The sequence below is a fragment of the Bubalus kerabau genome, chromosome 11, assembly GCF_029407905.1.
Source record: "Bubalus kerabau isolate K-KA32 ecotype Philippines breed swamp buffalo chromosome 11, PCC_UOA_SB_1v2, whole genome shotgun sequence".
NCBI classification, from domain to species: domain Eukaryota; kingdom Metazoa; phylum Chordata; class Mammalia; order Artiodactyla; family Bovidae; genus Bubalus; species Bubalus kerabau.
Genome location: NC_073634.1, coordinates 90,832,616 through 90,851,834, shown reverse-complemented (window position 1 = coordinate 90,851,834; position 19,219 = coordinate 90,832,616). Strand labels below are relative to the sequence as shown.

General features: G+C 48.7%; 1 protein-coding gene across 11 annotated transcripts in view; it reads left to right on the top strand.

The window, feature by feature from the left end:
- The window catches only part of ASAP2 (ArfGAP with SH3 domain, ankyrin repeat and PH domain 2), a 158,583-nt gene that overhangs the window by 94,723 nt on the left and 44,641 nt on the right, over positions 1 to 19,219 (top strand). For all 11 annotated transcript variants that reach the window (XM_055540973.1, XM_055540972.1, XM_055540977.1 and 8 more), the window contains 4 exons: positions 6,494 to 6,569; positions 6,841 to 6,927; positions 13,469 to 13,572; positions 14,637 to 14,706. In XM_055540973.1, the coding sequence (XP_055396948.1) occupies positions 6,494 to 6,569; positions 6,841 to 6,927; positions 13,469 to 13,572; positions 14,637 to 14,706 (337 nt within the window). The remainder of the gene's footprint in view (positions 1 to 6,493; positions 6,570 to 6,840; positions 6,928 to 13,468; positions 13,573 to 14,636; positions 14,707 to 19,219) is intronic.

Genomic DNA, 19,219 nt, shown 5'->3' with positions numbered 1-19,219 from the left:
AGCTGGAAACAGAAGACCACAGACTGAATGAGTCCACTTACTTGAAAGATCGGGAATGGGCAGACCCCCTGAGACAGGGCTTGAGGGGAGGAGAGGAGTGGGGAACGACTTCCAGGGGGCACAGGGTTTTTTTGGGGGTAATGAAAATATTCTGTAATTAGCCAGGGCTGATGATTTCTCAACTTTGTGAATAATAAATATACTAAAACCCACTGAATTGCATGTTTTAAAAGGTTGAATTTTACAGTTTGAGAATTATATCTCAAAAACTAAAAAATAATATAAAAATCTACATTACTTTATCAAATATATTTTTTTTTTTGGTAAAGTGCCAAATTAGTTTGATTCTTGGATGTTCTTTTTGTTTAAAGAGAAGTGAGATAGTGTTAATGCAGAGTCTTAAATTAGGAGAATACTTCCGTGTATTATTGATCTATAAAACAGATGATGTGCTAAGCAAAGGCGGCTGTCTGGGGAGAGAGGGAGAAACGTTCAGGTTCAGGGGCCTGCTCACGTGCTTATCTTTGCGGTGTCTGTCAGCCCTCCACACCCCGGCCTCATCTCTTGGCCTTATTATCTTTCCCGTTCCTCAGCCTGCATCTCACCATTGACGTGAACAGGCTGTGGGCTCCTTCGCTGCTGCTGTTGGGTGTGTGCTGTGTTTTAGGAGCCCCCTGAGATGCTGGAGACAGGGTGGTGTACATCCCTGGCACAGCGCCTGCTGGAGCAAGACGCAGGCAAACCCACATATAATCGGATGCTTCGCAAAGTGTTCTGAAGTACCAGAGTCTGAGAGAGAATATAACAGAAGGACCTAATTTAGATTGAGATGGAGGGCAGGGATTTCTTCTCTGTTTCGTCCTTGCTGTGGTTTCCAGCTGGCAGAGCACAGCGCCTGGCCCACAGGAGGTGTTCAGATTCTTGAGTTATCTGCAGGTCTGTCTCGGGGATGTGGATTCTGGGGTCTGAAGGACACGGAGGGGCCGGCAGGTGGGGAGCAGGGGAAGAACCTTCCAGGCAGGGGCAGGGTCTCGAGGCAGGAGGGAGGCCAGCCCACCTGAAGCCTCGTGAGTGAAGTGAAGCTGCGTGGGAAAGCTGGAGGCGGGCACAGCCTGGCGTCTTGTTCACAGCGTTAGGTTCTGCCCCACACGTATGGGGAGGTGCGCAAAGTTTCAAGCAGAGGATTCGTTCAGCAAGTGTTGGTTGAGCTCCTGCTGTGTGCCGGAGGACATAGAGTGATTCAGAAGGTCCAGGTGATGCAGCAAGAAGGAAACCGAGTTCCTACCTGTGTGGACTTACCGGTGGGACAGGGCACAGCAGCTAGCCAGCCAGCAGGGGTGTGACAGTCTCCGGGAGTGGCTGTGACCTTGAGGAGGCTGCTGCAGGACGAGAGGAGAGTGGAATTGATTGGGAACGTCAGGGAGGCGTCTCCCGATCCAATCCTGCTTTCACGGGCTTGCTCTGGGTGCGGAGAAGGACCAGATGGGATGGGGTGGCTGTGCGACCACTCAGGTGGTTGTGTCCAACGGGGGCTGGAGCCCGGGCTGCCTGGGCCTGGGGATGTGTGAGTGGTGTGGAAATCTCTCGACGGTGTTGTTCCTACATGTGTCCACATGCCTTTCCCTTAACGGGCCATGTCCTGCTCTGATACCCTTTGCCCTGCTGTCCCCTTTGCCTGGAACGCCTTTCTGTTCCTTCTGTGCCTTCCCCCAGCCTCTGGTCCTGTGAGACCCGGCTCAGGTGTAGCTGCCACTGTAAGGACGTCCGCCCGCCCCACCTGCGCATGGCTCTTCCCTCTTGTCACCATGGCGCTGCCTGCGCATGCCCACGATGGCGCCTTTCACGTGTAGTGTCTCCCGCCCAGCTGTATCCTCTGCAGAGATGTCCTCCGTGACATTTATGTTTTCACCTTTGGCCACGTCACGTTTCCCTAGCCCAGTTTGCAGTGGTGAATTGCACTGAATTGGGTGGAGCCGGGCTTCGGAATTCTTAACGCGCCTCTGGTCATGTTGTGTTTCCGAAGTCGAGGCCCAGCAGCAAAGGGAGATGTGTCGTGTGGTTCATCCTGGGTTAAAAGAAGAGCTCTCGGCGTGGAGTTCAGAAAATAGGAAGAGCCTCGGTTTGTAGAATTTGTAAGATGAATTCTTTTACAGAAACTCAAAATGCTATGTGATGATCATACAAGTTACTTCTTCAGTCTTCTCCTTGTAACCTTATGTGAGGCCATTTAGGAAGTGGGTTGCTTCCTTGCTGATATTTTATTTTTGAAGAAGTTATTCTGGGGTTTCCTTTTTTATTTTTTTCCTTTATTTTGCCCAAACTAATCAGTTGGTTAGCAACAGACCACTTGTGGAAAAGTGAACGAGTTGGCCTTTTATGGGCATGAGCTCAGTAACTTTTAAAAATGATGAGTCTTCCATTACTTCCTTTTTGGATGGAGCTTGTGTGTGTGTGTGTGTGTGTGTACACATGTATATACTGCATGCTCTTCGAATCGTTTGAGAAGCTTTGACTTTTCAAATGCATATTTGGAGGGCATAAAACGTGGAGCTTGAGTGATTCAGCCATTGGATGAAGGAGCCTGTGGCCACACACGTGTTTATCTGCCGGGCAGTTCCCACGTGTCTCCATTTCACACTCTCCGTCTCCGCGTCATGAGCATGGCCCAGCCTGGCGAGCGCAGTGACCCCAGGGCAGAGGCAGCCAGCTCAGAAGGGGCAGCTGGTCTCTGCAGGTGCCCAGAGGCCTCGTGGTGAAGCCTAGATTCCCTGGAAGCATACTTGCGTGTTCTTCCTGAGAACTGCTTAGACAGACTTTACTCTTCTTCCTTTTTGCTTTCTCCAGAAGCCTTCTTGAAGAGTATCTTCTTCTTCATCTTCAGTTGCTCAGATGTGTCCAACTCTTTGCCACCCCATGGACTGTAGCCCACCAGGCTCCTCTGTCCATGGGATTCTCTGGGCAGGAATACTGGAGTGGGTTGCCATCTCCTCCTCCAGGGAATCTTCCCAACCCAGGGATCAGACTCTGTTCTCCTGCATTTCCAGGCAGATGCTTTACCACTGAGCCACCTGAGAAGCTGATCGTCTTATAAACTTATGATCTATGCCTTTTATATCATGTAAGGAAAGAACTTGCATCTCCAGTTCCTAGAAGAGCCTGGACAGTGTCTTACTAGCCTTTGCTGCTGAAGACTGAGGCTCCTGTTCTCTAGTGGAATCTAAAACCAGGCAGTCTTTAAAACAAAAACGTTCTAGACAGTGGTGATGAGCGCTGCAGTGACTCGTTCTTTGTACCTGCTGGGGACCTCTGTGACCAGTGGCAGCTGATGTCCTTGGTGTTGCAGATGGAAGAAGACCTTCTCTGGTGCCCGGGAGAAGTTCCCTCCAGGAGAGAGAGGGCCAGAGGCCACCAGCTGTGAGGGGGTGCTGGTGGGAAGGCTTAGGAGGGGGAGGCCGCCCTGCTTGTTGGGCACATGAAGGTTAAATTTCAGTGTGGGTATTATAAAGCCTGGCGAATTTGATCAGGTAGGCTAGAAAACAAATAAAGAGCAAAATTTGGTATTTGGTAGTATGGGCTGCCATCTCTGGGGTCGCACAGACTCGGATACGACTGATGTGACTTAGCAGCAGTATGGATGATACTGTGGAAGCCCAGGAAAGCTCTGACAGGCTCAACCAAAGAAAACTGCCTGGGAGTTTGTACTTAGGCTTGAAGTGACAGTAGTTGATAAAGAGGCGCCTTGTTTTGAAGCATTCCCCCTAAGGGCAGAGAAGATAGACACAACACACATGCCTCAATAAGGATTGGTGCACAAAAGATAGGAGTTTTGAAAATCAGGGGGAAGAGCTTTCTAGGTAGATGGTCAACGAAATCTTAAGTCTGGATCATTCTTGCAAGCACAGGGCCCAGTGTTGCAATGCGGACGGTGTCTGTGATGAGAAATACTTCTCTGGGCACCTGACTCCACTGCGGGGTGCACCGGGGACCGTTGCCAGGCTCGGAGGTTCCAGGGCCAAGCACCTGCTGCCCCATGCCGGGAGCAGGACCCTTTCTGGGCCAATCCCCTGTGATGTCTCTCCCCCTCCCTAAACTAGTGTGTGTTCAACTTCCCTTCCCTTTCTGCCTCCCTCTCTCCCTCCCCACCCCCCACCCCGCAACCATCACCTCTCGCCTTCACCTATTTTACAAGAATTTGAATTGATTAGTGGAATAGTTATACAAGAAAAAAATAAAACTCAGACAAAACATCAGAACCAACTGAGTTCATGACAAGAGGGAGATGTTTGCCCTCTCGTTCCTGTGTTTGTGCTTCCCAGTTTCCTTTTCAGTTTAAAATTGCTGCTCTGGGTCGGGCATTGTGCTCAGAGTGGAAACACAGGGACGTGCAAGACATGGCATTTCTGCCCTGGCAGTGGAAACAGACACGTGGAAAAGTCATTATAACCCGGACACAATTGCTCTACCAGAAGCATGTTCTATATTTAGGGGGAAAAAAAAACAAGTTCGGCAAAATACAGGAATGAGAATGTAAAGTGAAATTACGCAAATATCTAAAGATTAAAGTAAGAAACGCTGATAGCCTAGCCTCTTTCCTAATAACCAGCTCGTCATGGTTTGTGGCCCGCATGCCATGTGTGTGTTTCCCCCTTCCTTCCTTCCTCCTCCCTCCTTGGAGTTATTGTACTAAGTGCCATTCAGTGTTGTTTCTACAACCCCTCCTATTAATTGCAAACTTGATAAGGGAAATTCCCACAGGACTGTTGCTGAGTTTAAAAGAAAGAAACGTGTGAACCCCAGGTCACTTTTTGAAGATAGTCTCCTTGGTACCCAGTAAACCCGGCAGAAGTTAGAGACACCTTCCTTCCTTCATTAATTTCTTCCTTCAACAAATATCGTGCACTTGAGATGCGCCAGGCTTTGCGGATACTGTGTCCTCACTCTCCCAGAACTTCGGATCTGATGGGGGAACTATGTTTTAAACTGTTACCCCAGTGAACACATAACGGCAGTTGTGGCAAGTGTTTCGAAGCCAGAGACAGGATCTCTGAGAGAATCTGGTGAGGAGACCTCTTTGAAGGGAGGGGAGTGTGGCACACCTTGCTGATGAGACCGTATTTTTAGCTGAAAACTTGGAGAGTGAGTGGGAACCAGCAGGTAAACCAGAAGGCAAACTGCAGGGCCTCCTCAGAGGGAAGAACAGTCTGCACAAAGGGCCTGAGGCAGAGATGACTGGGTGGCCATGGAGGCGTAGGAAGAAGTGAATAAGGGGCAAGGAGGGTGGACTGAAGCTTGGAGGTGGGTGCTTTAGGCCTTGTTACAGGTTTTGAACCCTCGCCTGAGTTCCCGGAAGCCTCTGCTGCCCCTCAAATGGGCTCAGAGGCCGAGCTGCAGAAAAAAACTCGTCCAGCCTCCATTCTCATTCCTGAATCGCTTGTTATAAGTGACTTTATGAGCCCTGGGTTCTGAGCATTAAAAATGTTCCTTTTGATATTCATTCTCAAGTTCTCTGACCACGTCTCCCTGCTCTGCACACACGGCCATCCGTGTGCATTTAAGCCAGCTTGCTTTTTATCTTTGTCCTTTGTCTTTTCCACTTAGCTGTGGCCTGTTAAGGAGCCTAATTTAGTGTCTTATTCTTACATTCACCCTGTGCTTCTCTGGCCTCAGACTCTTTTAGTTCTGAACCCGAGCCTCTGCTGCGATTTGTCGGGAGAGTCCTGTTTTCCCACTATAAACTGAGAATTTAGGGTTCGTTTTATATGAAACGGTAGCATTTCAACCTTTTCTGCTCTGTTCGTCGCTGGATAAGTAGCTCTTAGCGCCTAGGCACATAGACTCTTGTTATTCAGATGGTTGTTTCTCTAGCTAGTGCTCTGTGGTTCCCCTACCTTGGTGTCCAGACTCTGCCTGCGTGGCATCAGCAAGTGGCTGGTGACCATCTGAATCTTCCAGGAAAAATCACAGACACACAGAGACATAAGACTCCGGCTTATTGCCAGAGAAGGCAATGGCATCCTACTCCAGTACTCTTGCCTGGAAAATCCCATGGGCGGAGGAGCCTGGTAGGCTGCAGTCCATGGGGTCACTAAGAGTCGGACACGACTGAGTGACTTTACTTTCACTTTTCACTTTCATGCATTGGAGAAGGAAATGGCAACCCACTCCAGTGTTCTTGCCTGGAGAATCCCAGGGACGGGGGAGCCTGGTGGGCTGCCGTCTATGGGGTCACACAGAGTCGGATACGACTAAAGTGACTTAGCAGCAGCAGCAGGCTTATTGTGGTTCCTTCTCAATTCATTGCTCATAGTTTTGAACATCACTTTGTTCATGGTTTGCCTGATATTTTAAGGTTTGGTTCCTAGGTTCCTAGTCCTTCCCCCCCAGGAATTACATCATGATCTCAGCCATTTTCTTTAAAGAAGTCTTTTTTCTCCATCTAACAAAATTGTTTTCTCTTTTATGAAACACAGCCTATGCTCTTTTTTCCTCCTAGTTTTTTCCAGGATGGACTGAAAGCAGTTGAAAGCCTCAAACCTTCCATTGAAACACTTTCCACAGACCTTCACACAGTAAGTAACTTCCCTCCCACGTGAGTGTCGTAAGTATGCACTATGCACTTGGATTTAAACATTGATCCCGTGTGATCTCGTGTTTGTATGCTGCACTGCCCAGAACGTGACTGCCCTGGAGCACCCCCACGGAGCTTGGGAAACAGGGTTCCCACTCTATCCTCCGTCTTGGTTTGGGAGGGAAGGTTGCAGTTGTTGAGAAATGACCATGAGCTCCACCATCTCGCTGCACCTCAGCCGTACTTTCTCTGCTTTGTTATGTTTTTTAAAGATCAAACAGGCCCAGGACGAAGAGAGAAGGCAGTTGATACAGCTCCGAGATATTCTGAAATCGGCATTACAGGTTGAACAGAAAGAGGTGAGGGGATTTAAGTTTGAAAAACCTTTCATCCCTTAGTCTCGGGGGCTCTAGGACCGAAGAGGTGAGATCCAGGTCTCTGGGTGCTCCTTCACTCCAGGGTTGTATTGGACAGCATGAAAATATGTAGTTTGTTTTTTGAGTTGGTTTTATAAAACCATCTTTTAAAATACGCTTATTTCGTGGAGGAACCATTACCATAAGCCTTGCCTTAATGGCAGCATTTCAACAATTGCTGCTCCGTCTATCTTACCATCTCTTCACTTAGACACTCGTCGTTCATATCAATTACTGTTGATTCGCTCCCTGGGGCTCTGTGGTTCTTCTGCCCTGATGTCCATGGGCCCTGCCTGTGTGGCATCAACAGGTGACTGGTGACCATCTGAATCTTCCAGCCCAGAGATGATGTTCCATAAAATGGGAGGAGCTTAATTTTCTGCTTTCTGATGGGTAGAAACCTTGGTTTCTTACATCATCTCTTTCATATAATTATTCCTTCTTTGTGTACTAACACATTTGCAGTGATCATTTGTATGTGGGGAGCTTAATAGAAAAACCATTAAAAGGTACATTTTAAAGTGATTTCATATGTTTGCTACAGTGCAGATATTATAATGTGAAATTTAATGCAAACACACATCCTTGTCGATGAAATTAAGTGAATTTCAATTGTCAATGAATTCAATCATCTATTAAATGACAGCAGAGTATAAAGTTCACTGCTAGCATTTTGGCATGCTCTATTTTGTTTGAAGTTCTTGTACTATAACTGAATATTGTTGTTTTTCTCCCGAATGCATTTACCTTTTGTGACCGAAGTCTAGGAGAGTAAGTAGTTCAGTATTTTTAATAAATCGTAGAACTTTGCATGCTTTCTTCATGAACTTCAAAAAATAGATATTTCTTCCGAGAAGTGTCTAGTAGCAATTTTTATTTTTGTGCTTCCTCTTCCACAAGAGCTATGGGTTTTATTTAAGACCAAAGAATTTGAATGCATAACTGTTAGTGAAATGGAAGTTTTCCAAATTTCCAGTTTAGCCTTTGGGGGTCACTCCTTTGTAAAGGTGAAACTGCTGGCCCCCTCCCCTTCCATTGCATCACTGAGTTCTGCCTGTCTTCTGAAGCACCTCGATGCCTGCCTCGGGAGCAGGGGTCGCCTCTGTTCCCCCCAGCCCCAGTGATCTGTATTGCACATTCTGTTTGAGTGACTTTAAAAAAAAATGACAGCATATATATTTGGGGGCTTGTTGGCCGTGTCCTCAAGTGTACAGATGCTTTTTTCTCCAGCTGGACCTCAAGTGGGCAGAGGAGGCCTTCCAGCCTTCTGTGCCCGGCCAGCCATCACGTCATCGCACCATATTGCTCCTTGTAGGCTCTTGGTAAACACAGGTCAGCTGAATGAAAGGTTGGCAGATTGAGGTCGGATGTAGTGCTGGAAATTTCTCATAGCCTGGTGACTTCCTCCAGGGCTAGAGAAATCTAGGTCCTGAGATTCCCAAACATGGAATATAAACAGCAAAAGGCAGGAGGGGGGGGGGTGCAGGGGAAGAGCTTGGAGTATGGAGACTACAGTGGCCTGATTGTAACCAGAGGAGATGGCATTGATGTAGGAGCCACCGGCCCCAGAGAACTCAAAGAGGATCCCTGAAGAAGGGTCAGACCTGTGAAGCAAAACTCAGGTTTAAAATCCCGGAGAGCAGGTGCTGGGGTTCAGTAGCCTTCTGGGCACAGAGAGGGAGGCCTGTGTTTGCTTTGGCTGGCTGGGAAGAGGAGGTTATTTATAGCTCTGCAGAAAAGTGTAACAAACTTACCAGCACAGACCAGAAGTTTAATAGCTTGCTGTTTTCGTTTTTTTGTTGACCAGCCTGTCTGCCCCAGATGCGCACAGGGGTCAGTTGAACCTTCTTGACCAGCTTCTCTGGCTTTACACCCAAAGATGGAACCCACCCATCCACTGGCTGTGAATGTGTTGTCTTTTTTGTGTCTCACACTCTGTGTTGCTTTTTGATGATGATATTTCATCAGCTGGACATTCTGTGAATACACTGCAAGTAGTTAAAAAAAAAAAGTGTGTAAGTTAAATTTGATCTATTTTAAAATGATTTTTTAATTGAGGTCCCTGCAGTTACAAGAATTGAACATTTGGGCGTTACTGTTGTTTAGTTCTCATTGCTTCTTTTTGGATTCTCTTCTGTGACGCAGAAAAATGAAGGTGTTGATGGGTTTTATTCAGTGTTTTAAAAATTCTAAATCTCCATGATTATAGTTCATAAAAATTAGGTAACATGCCCCAAAGAAACTGCATTGTTGGTTGGTAGGACTTACCCTCTGTGTCCTACCTGCTTCACTTCTCAGGATTTTCCAGGCACTTATCAAGTGTGACTAGTAATGAGGCCTTACAACAGCATGGCAGGCAGGTAGTGTTAACCCATATTCACAGCTTGAGTCTGAGAAATGCAGTTGCTGGAGTGAACTCAGGTTTGAGCCCTGGTCTCTTCCACTGCAGGGCTCTTCTCTTTCCAGCTATATTATGTGACTTTAATAATATCTCTGTCAGATAGTATCTTTTAAGAAGCTACTCAGAGGGAATTCTCTGGCGGTCCAGTGGTTAGGACTTGGTGCTTTCACTGCCAGGGCTCAGGTTCAATCCCTCGCTGCTGCTGCTGCTAAGTCACTTCAGTCGTGTCCAACTCTGTGCCACCCCAGAGATGGCAGCCCACCAGGCTCCCCCATCCCTGGGATTCTCCAGGCAAGAACACTGGAGTGGGTTGCCATTTCCTTCTCCAGTGCATGAAAGTGAAAAGTGAAAGGAAAGTCGCTCAGTCGTGTCCGACGCTCAGCGACCCCATGGACTGCAGCCTTCCAGGCTCTTCTATCCATGAGATTTTCCAGGCAAGAGTACTGGAGTGGGGTGCCATTGCCTTCTCTGCAGTCCCTCGTTGGGTAACTAAAATCCCACAAGCTGTGTGGCAATGGCCAAAAACAAGTGCTGCTAACAGGGAGCAGGTGATAAGAGATGTTCGCAGACCACAGCTTAGTGCTCACTTAGCAGAGCCCCGCCCTGGTGTGTCCATGCACATGTGTCCAGGGACATGCCTGGGGAAGATGGGGGCAGTTGGACATCACACCCATCCCTTGGCAGAGAGACTTAAAGCCTCCAATCCGCTCATCATGACAGTTGTCTGAACATAGACTTTCTGAGAGGCAGATGGATAAAACGTAAAAGTGTTTGTGATGTTCTAGATTCCTAGGGAGCTCAGGGATATTTATTGGGGGGGGGGCGGTGTGTATCTCTACCCCTGATACTTCTGGGGTGTGTGTGTGTGTAAAATAATATGCAGCATCCTCCTTCTCCCAAGGCCTTCCCAGGTGGTGCAGTGGTAAAGAATCAGCCTGCCAGTGCAGGAGACTCATGAGGTGTGGGATTGATTCCTGGGTCAGGAAGATCCCCTGGAGTAGGAAGTGGCAACCCACTCCAGTGTTCTTGCCTGCAAAGTCCCATGGACAGAGAAGCCTAGTGGGCCACAGTCCATGGGTTGCAAAGAGTCAGACATGACTGAGCAACTATGCACAGGTCATGTCCCTACTCCATTCCTGAAGATTTCAGATATGGAGTCTACTATTCATCTGGGTGGTTTCTATCTCTGCAGACTCCATTGGCTAACCCTTCATAAGGCCACACAAAACTGAAGATTTGGTTGGTGCCTGGGATCTGGGAATTTTTCTGGGTGTCACAGAACAGAGGGTATATGGGTATTGATAGAATTTTATGAGCGCTTTCTGAAGGTCTATGAAATGCCTACATAACCTGTGTGCTTCAGACTACAAACCGTCTCCACGGGGAGGCTCACTCAGTCGGGTCTTAGGTTGTCCTTGGCCCTCCTGGGGAAGCATGGGTACGTTGGAGAGTCTTCCAGAGTCTGGGCAGTGTGGACGCCCCGGCCAGTTGTCCATGTTGTTAGGTGATGGATCTCCTTAGAATGAAAGGCTCTTGTCCCTTGATGTACATTCCATTCAGCTGAAATTTTGGTTATATGAAAGGGCCAGTTTTACTTCCTTCCCTTGATCACATGTCGTATAAATAGGTAAAGAAAGGGTGTTTTTTTGTTGGGTCACAATAGAAGTCACCTGGAAGGTGTTGAAATAGTTCTAAAGCAGGTTCAGTTTTATGTTAGCGGGATTATATTCCTCTTACAAATTTTAAATTTTATAGTTTCAGATTTGCTTGCACTTTTAAATTGATTCAAGAAACACCTTGTCTGAAAAATAAAACAGTAATTTCTTCCCCAGCCTCTGGCATCGCGTCTGATTCTGTTGAAAAGAAGAATGTTCTTTATATCCTGTTCATAAGACCTGTGAAGAGTTCTGATTAATATGCATGGCATGAACACTTTTAGCAGTGTGTCACGTGTTTCACCACTTACTTTGTTCAGGGTTTTTATTTTTTTTCCCTCCCCAGATCAATAGACATATTTCTTGGTTGTACAGTGTAGCCTTTTGACAGGTCTATTTTTAGTCTTTCTCAGAGATTCAGATAAGTGAACATGGTTTCTCCATTTCCCCTCTACTGCATTCAGTTCCAGTGATGTTTAAAGCTGGTTTGCTCTAAATGTCTGCAGAAGGCAGTGGCACCCCACTCCAGTACTCTTGACTGGAAAATCCCATGGACAGAGGAGCCTGGAAGGCTGCAGTCCATGGGGTCGCTAGAGTCGGACACAACTGAGCGACTTCACTTTCACTTTTCACTTTCATGCATTGGAGAAGGAAATGGCAGCCCACTCCAGTGTTCTTGCCTGGAGAATCCCAGGGACAGGGGAGCCTGGGGGGCTGCCATCTCTGGGGTTGCACAGAGTCAGACACGACTGAAGTGACTTAGCAGCTCTAAATGTCTAGTGCCAGTGTATGCTGCCCTTCTGAGCGAATGTGGGAACTGGGACCGTTCTCATCTCGTGAACGAGCTGTTTGACTTAGTTGTGTAGGGGCATGAATCCCCCTGGAAAAGGAGGCTGTTTCTCCTGTCTGGGGCCTGCTTGCTCAGGCTCTGCTGTCAGTTCAGTTGTGGAATGGTTGTGCATGTTATTGATTTCTCAGATGAAGATTTAAAAAAAATTTTTTTTTTTTTGCTGAATTATCTCACCTATATTTCAGAGTTTAAAAAGTCAGTGCCAGACAGCCCATGTTCATGGATTGGAAAACTTACTATCCTTGGGATGGCAGTATGCCCCCAAATTGATCTACAGATTCAGTGCCATCCCTATCAAAATAAAATCCCAGCTGCCTATTTGCAGAAATCTGCAGGCTGATTCTAAATTCATACGGAAATGCAAAAGGACCCAGAATGGCCAAAGCAGTCCTGAAAAAGAAGAACAAAGTTGGAGGACTCAGCCTTTCTGGTTTCAGAACTTACCACAAAGCTGTAGTAGTCAGGACAGTGTGGCATTGATGTGAAGATGGGCACATAAATCAGTGAAACCCTCACACTTATGGTCAGTGGATTTTCAGCAAAGGTGTTAAGACAGTGCAATGAGAAGGGCTTCCCTGGTGGCTCACATGGTCAAGAATCTGCCTGCCATGCAGGAGACCTGGGTTTGATCCCTGAGTCTGGAAGATCCCCTGCAGGAGGGCATGGCAACCCACTCCAGTGCTCTTGCCTGGAGAATTGCATGGGCAGAGGAGCCTGGTGGGCTACAGTTCATGGGGTCAGACAAGAGTCAGACACGACTGAGTGACTTTAATTTTCCAATGAGGAAAGAGTCGTCTTTTCAGTAGATGACGCTGGGACAGGATAGCCAGAGCAAAATAACACATTTGGCCCCTGCCTCACACCATAATAAAAAATTAGTTCCAGAAGGCTGGAGGTTGCCAGATGTGGTGGAATGGGCCAGATTCTTAGCTGATGGGGTGGACAGTCTGCCCCGAGGGATGCCCACGGCCCCGCTGCTGGGGTGCATGGGGTCAGGAGGAGGGTGGCATTCATGTGTGTTACGTCCCAGGTGTTCACACAAGTGGTCTCCCTCGAGCCTTCCTAGGTTTACGGTCCTGACTAGCAGTTGTCTCCTGTTTTCCTGGGAGGAGACTGAGGCGGGGAGCTTAGTAACTTGCCCAAAGAAAGAGGCGGGATGTTGCTTCGTGTGTTTTGCTTGAAAGCCTCACCTTTGTCAGCGCGCTGCGTCTCCTTTCTTCTCAAAGGCTGCTTTTGCTGCACCAGGAGCTTCTTGCCATTGCCAGGGACTTAAGGCTTGTAAATAAGTGAAATCTAAGTAACTTCACGAGTCACTGCCAGACAGCCCCTTCTTCTTTCAGCCAGTTTGGGGATGCCAGTGTTTGTCATCTCCCTCTCCAGCCTGTGGGTGGCATTTATGGGTCCCAGGATATGAATTGTATATCCCTTTTTGGATGTGTTTAAGAGGGGAAATTCTCTAATTAAAAAAAATTTTTTTTTTTTTTTTTTTTTGTAAGGGCGTAAGTGTCTTTGTGTGCTGCCTTTTGAAAATTGGAATCTGGACAGGATTAAAAAAACTCGCTTCTTGACCCTTTTCAGGACTTGCAAATGCGCCAGAGCACGGCCTATAGTTTACACCAGCCTCAGGGGAACAAGGAGCACGGCACGGAGCGCACCGGCAGCCTCTACAAGAAGAGCGACGGGTGCGTAGACAGCGTCGCTACAGGCTAGGGGTGTGCGTGTGTGTGTGTGTATGTGTGTAGATGGCATCGCTACAGGCTAGGGGGGTGTGTGTGTGTGTGTGTGTGTAGACGGCATCGCTACAGGCTAGGGTTGTGCGTGTGTGTGTGTGTAGATGGCTTCACTACAGGCTAGGGTTGTGCGTGTGTGTGTGTGTAGATGGCTTCACTACAGGCTAGGGGTGTGCGTACGATTGTGTGTGTAGACGGCATCACTACAGGCTAGGGCTGTGCATAGGGGTGTGTGTGTGTGTAGACGGGGTCACTCCAGGCTAGGGGTATACATGTGTGTGTGTAGACGGGGTTACTACAGGCTAGGGGTGTGCGTGTGTGTGTAGACGGGGTTACTACAGGCTAGGGGTGTATGTAGGGGGGGGTGTGTGTGTGTGTAGACGGGGTCACTACAGGCTAGGGGTATACATGTGTGTGTGTAGACGGGGTTACTACAGGCTAGGGGTGTGCGTGTGTGTGTAGACGGCGTCGCTACAGGCTAGGGGTGTATGTAGGGGGGGGTGTGTGTGTGTGTAGATGGTGTCACTACAGGCTAGGGGTGTGCATAGGGGTGTGTGTGTGTAGACGGCGTTGCTATAGGCTAGGGGTATGCGTAGGGGTGTGTGTGTGTGTAGACAGTCTTGCTAGAGGCTCATGGTGTGTGTGCACGCATAGATGGCATCGCTAGAGGCTTGGGGTGTGTGTTTGCGTGTGTGTAGACAGTGTCTCTAGAGGCTTGGGGTGTGTGCGTGTGTAGATGGCATCTCTAGAGGCTCAGGGTATATGTGTGTGTGCAGACGGCGTCACTAGAGGCTCAGGGGGTGGGTGTGGGTGTGTGTGTGTGTAGATGGCATCACTAGAGGCTCAGGATATATGTACACGCATAGATGGTGTTGCTAGAGGCTCAGGGAGGGTGTGTGTGTGTGTGTGTGTGTGTGTGTGTGTGGACGGCATTGCTAGAGGCTTGGGTGTGTGTGTGTGTGTTGTCCTGTGTCCACAATCTCTGAACTCCTTATCTTTCCCCATGTATCTGTAAGGATCCGAAAAGTGTGGCAGAAAAGGAAGTGTTCGGTGAAAAATGGCTTTCTGACCATATCCCATGGCACCGTAAGTATCCTCTCATCGTGGTCCCCATGGTAATGGGATGAGAGGTGCGGGCTGGAGGCCTGGGGAAGGGACCCGGCCCTGGGTGCTGGCCCTGAGGGTGCATTTTAAACACATTTCCTGCTGAGAAGAGCTTGTCTGGATTCCTCCTCTGTTTGGTATCCCTGCTCCTTGTTCATGGTTCCCTGATCAGGGGCCCTTGCTGCCTAACAGTGTCAGGAACATCTGAGGAGTCGGTGGTCTGTGTTTGGAAATTGAACATCGCATTTGGAATGATTTCTTTTCCATTAGAGGAAAACAGGCTATCAGGACTCTGGGAATCAGAAACCTGAGAAAGGAGAGATTTCAGTAACTTCCCTGTAGACACACTGCACCCAGCCTTCATCAGGTTCTTTTCTCCAACCCTGTATACAGTTGCCCGTGCAGGAAACTGAGCCAACATAGGCTGAGCCAATTGGAAAACCAGTTGGAACAGGATGGTTGGCTAATCTGGCTTGCAGAGACTGGGACTTGTAACCACAGTTACAGACACGGCCCTTGTCCATGGTGGTCTTAAGGCTTGTTATCACCTTACCGGGCATGGACGTGGGATCTAGTGAAAGCCACAGAGGCTGGTAGACATTTGTTAAATGTCTGGAGGTGGAGTTGGTGGCCGTTTTGCTATGACCACGGACGCTGGTGGTGGCCTGTGTTCCCACGCTCCTGACCGCAGGCCCATGATGGAGAAGAGCCGCCTTCTTTCCCCCGCCGTCACCAGCTCCCCTGGGAGGGGCAGAGCTGGGCAGGAGCGCACACAGGCTCTCCGGGCACCCAGACGGAGCTCATGGCTCAGCGTGGTTCCAGGGAAACGGCTCCGTGTTGAGGAGTCAGGAGACAGAGTAAACCCCACTCGAAGGATGGCACTGCGGCATGGGCTGTGTTCCACCAGGAGAGACGGCCTCCTTCATGTCCTCTGACTCTGTGTGGGGAGGGAGAGACCATAGAACTAGTGGGTGCCAAGAGGCAGGAGGGGTGTCTGGGGACCTCTGACCTGGGGGTGGAATGGGGCTCCTGCCTGTGCAATTGAGGTCATTTCTCTAAAATCTGGCCTTCATGGGCCTTCTTTACAGTCACCTCGTCCCTGTGGGGCCTTGCAGTCTGGGTCCTGATGTGAAGTTCTGTCCATACAGGGGTGTGTGTGTGTGTGTGTGTGTGTGTGTGTGTGTGTGGCAGTGCTGTAGACTAAGGAAAGCAGATTGATTCAGTCATCAATCCTCTTTAATGTAGAGAATGGAAAAAATGGAGGAAGGCCAGGTTCCCTTCCTGCCTTAACACCTGTGATTCTGTGGTTTGCTTTCCAACTGTTCTCTACTCTGTTTTAACTCAGGTTTACTGTCTCAGTGCAGAAAATGCTATAAAGTAAGACTGGGTTTCCCTGCATGCTGGCTTACAGCCCTAAAGTCATCAGGTCTCTTCAGCTTCGTTGGCGTGTCCATGAGACCCAGGGCCTCAGCTTGAACCAAAGAGTGGTTCTGCCTGCACTTGAGAGATGACAACAGGCCTGGTCATGTCTGCTAATCCTTTGCTGACAACATTGGTTCTCATCACATCTGTTGCTTGAGCTTCCTCTTAAAAGATACAGAGGCTTAGTTTTCTTTGAATGTTGCCGGGTTGTCCCAGTTTTCAGCAGCGAGTACAGTTATACCCGCTTTACTAGCGTGGTGACAGCTCAGCTTGCCATACCACCGCCTGCTGAGCAGCGCTTCCTCTTCGGGGTTCTGCTGCGGGCAGTCCTTCTCTCCGGACGCCTCCTCCTGCCTTTAGCTGCCTGGCCCTCGATGACCTCTGCCTCCAGCCCAGAAGAGTGGCAGGTGGGGGCTTCGTCCCTCTGCCTCCCCTGGGAGACAAGTCAGCCCTCTTTCTTCAGCAGGGTTCCCTGCATGCTGCAGAAGGCAGACCTCAACACCCCAGTGCCACTGCACCCACAGAGCGTTCACATGTGAATGAACCCCCACTGAGAAAGGAGAGAGGCCTGTTTGGTTTGGTCTGGTTTGAATCTGGCTCCTTGTGTAGCTTACCTGTTCAGCCAGCTTCTCCCTTAGTGTGCTAATTTATCATCAGGGAAAAAAGGGGGCAGTTTTTCCAAGACTTGACCAAGTAAATGGGAATCTTAAAAGCAGAATCCACCACCCAGCTGAGAATCAGGTCTTTAAGTCGTGTGGAAGCTTGGGGTATATTCACATTGCTAGGAAAGCTAGTTTCTTCCCAGGGAGCTGGCAGCCTTTGGCACATGAGATTACTGTCTTCTGTGTTTCAGCAATGATGACATCCGGGGTGGATCTAGTAGGAAGCCCAAGTTGGTATTCCCCATTAGCCAAGGCTAATTGTGTTTTCTGGCACCGGAAAGAAGTTATCCTTGGGACAAAATGACTCTAATTAGATATCCTCCTTGCCAGATTCATCACTTTGCCACACTGCCAAAGACTGGAGACTGCACCAAGTTGGAAGAGAAAAGTCTGTTGGCTCTTAAAAAAAATTTTTTTTTTTAATGATTATCAATCAGGCGGAAGGAAGAATATAAGCTTCCTTTTTAAAAACCTGACAAATTGGGGAAAAATGGAATAGTCTGATTAAAATGGAGCCTCACTAATAACCCATGTCTTCATAGCAGACACTTAGGGCTGTAGGTCTGTTTTCTGCTCCTTCCTGAGTTTTTTCCTACTAAACTAGGGCTCTTCAAATTAGGCCCTCAAGAAACATTGGTATCTGATGAACTAGATGGACCTGTTCCACAGCTGAATTTTAATGATGGGAGCGTTGCCCCCAAAATTGTAGCACGGAGGGAATTTGATGGATAGAATATTCTCTGCTTAAAATTTTTCTCCCATGAGTTTTTCGGACAGCTTTGCTGGCAAGCTCATCATTGATCTGAATGGGCCAGTAGCAAGCCCTTGTTAGTGTAAAACTCGGAATAGCTCAGTGTGGTAGGCTTCTGTGTGTCGTGGCCCATCCTCATGGTTGTCCTTTTGGAACGGTAGCCACATTCACTCCATCGTCATTCCTATTTCATAGATAGGCACTGGATATTTTTCCAGTATTTTGTGTATCTCATGGTGCGCTCACAGTGAAGTCAGAAGTCTGTCTTTGAGAGGAGTTGTGTCTTAGTAAGAATGGACCACTTTCCCAACTGCCCAGGGAAAACGAAAGAACGCAGGTTGGAGGGGGACGGACGGAGGGGAACGCTCACTCCAGTGTGGTTCTTTGCTGCACTCAGGATACCGAGAGATGATCCAGAAGTGGCTGTGCTTCCCAGAAAGCCATGTCGAGGGCCGTCAGGAGCCCAGGCTCCGGGGCCTCACTGCCTGGTTCCAGTGTTAGCATCGCCGCTCCCAAACTGTGCCTGCATCATCAGATTGACTGTCAGGCTCACGTTCTTTGTAAATGGTGGAGCAGTTGCTCCCTGCTAAGTCACTTCAGTCGTGTCTGACTCTGTGCAACCCCATGACGGCAGCCCATCAGGCTCCCCCGTCCCTGGGATTCTCCAGGCAAGAACACTGGAGTGGGTTGCCATTTTCTTCCCCAATGCATGAAAGTGAAAGGTGAAAGTGAAGTTGATCAGTTGTGTCCAACTCTTTGCGACCCCGTGGGCTGCAGCCCACCAGGCTCCTCCGTCCATGGATTTTCCAGGCAAGAGTACTGGAGTGGTGTGCCATTGCCTTCTCCTAAAGTTCCTCCCTAGGAGAATTAAATGAGTGAGTTCTTTAAAATGCTTTCAACAGTGCCTGCCTCATATAAGCACATACGATAATAACCACAAGAACAACAGCAGCAACTGAGTAACAGTATCTATTCTTATTCAAAATCATCTTCTCGTCCATGGAAGCGTTTCTGCATTGACCACGGTCTGTCATCACCCCTCTCACCGCTCCTGTATCTAGATTCAGTGGACACCAGCACTTGGAAGTAGTCCTGAGTGCACCTGAACGGTTGTGGGATCCCACGAGGTAACAGAGTAGACGGATACCTCTTTGGGCCAAGCCCCTTGGGGAAGCGCTTGGCTGCAGTTGTGGTGTGGGCTCCTACTGTAGAAATATACCATTAGATCTCCTGGTTCCCGACGAGCCAGTTAACTCCTGATACAGATCTGAAACTGGGTTTATGGTGCTTGGGATTGTCAAGGTGTGCTGGATCAGGCCAAGCATAGAGTCCTGAAGCACGATTTCTGACGACCCAGGGCGTCTGTTGGGCATCTGCTGTGATGGACACCCCATGATTTCCACGTGAGGGATGAGGGCAGCATGGCCATGGCCAGGAGAGTCCAGTCCAACCCTGTCTGTCCAGCTCCTGCTCACCCCTAAGTTCCTTTTATCAAACCCTTGTTCACGCTGCTGTGGTCAGTCCTCTTGGAATGGAGACCCTCACTTGACTCCGAGCTCAATGGAGGTGGGTCTGTAAATGCTGGTCTGCCCAGGTGTGGATGAGTGTGAGTGCGTGTCTCGGTTAGTCCCACATCCAGGTGTCTGCCATTTCTTGCCTC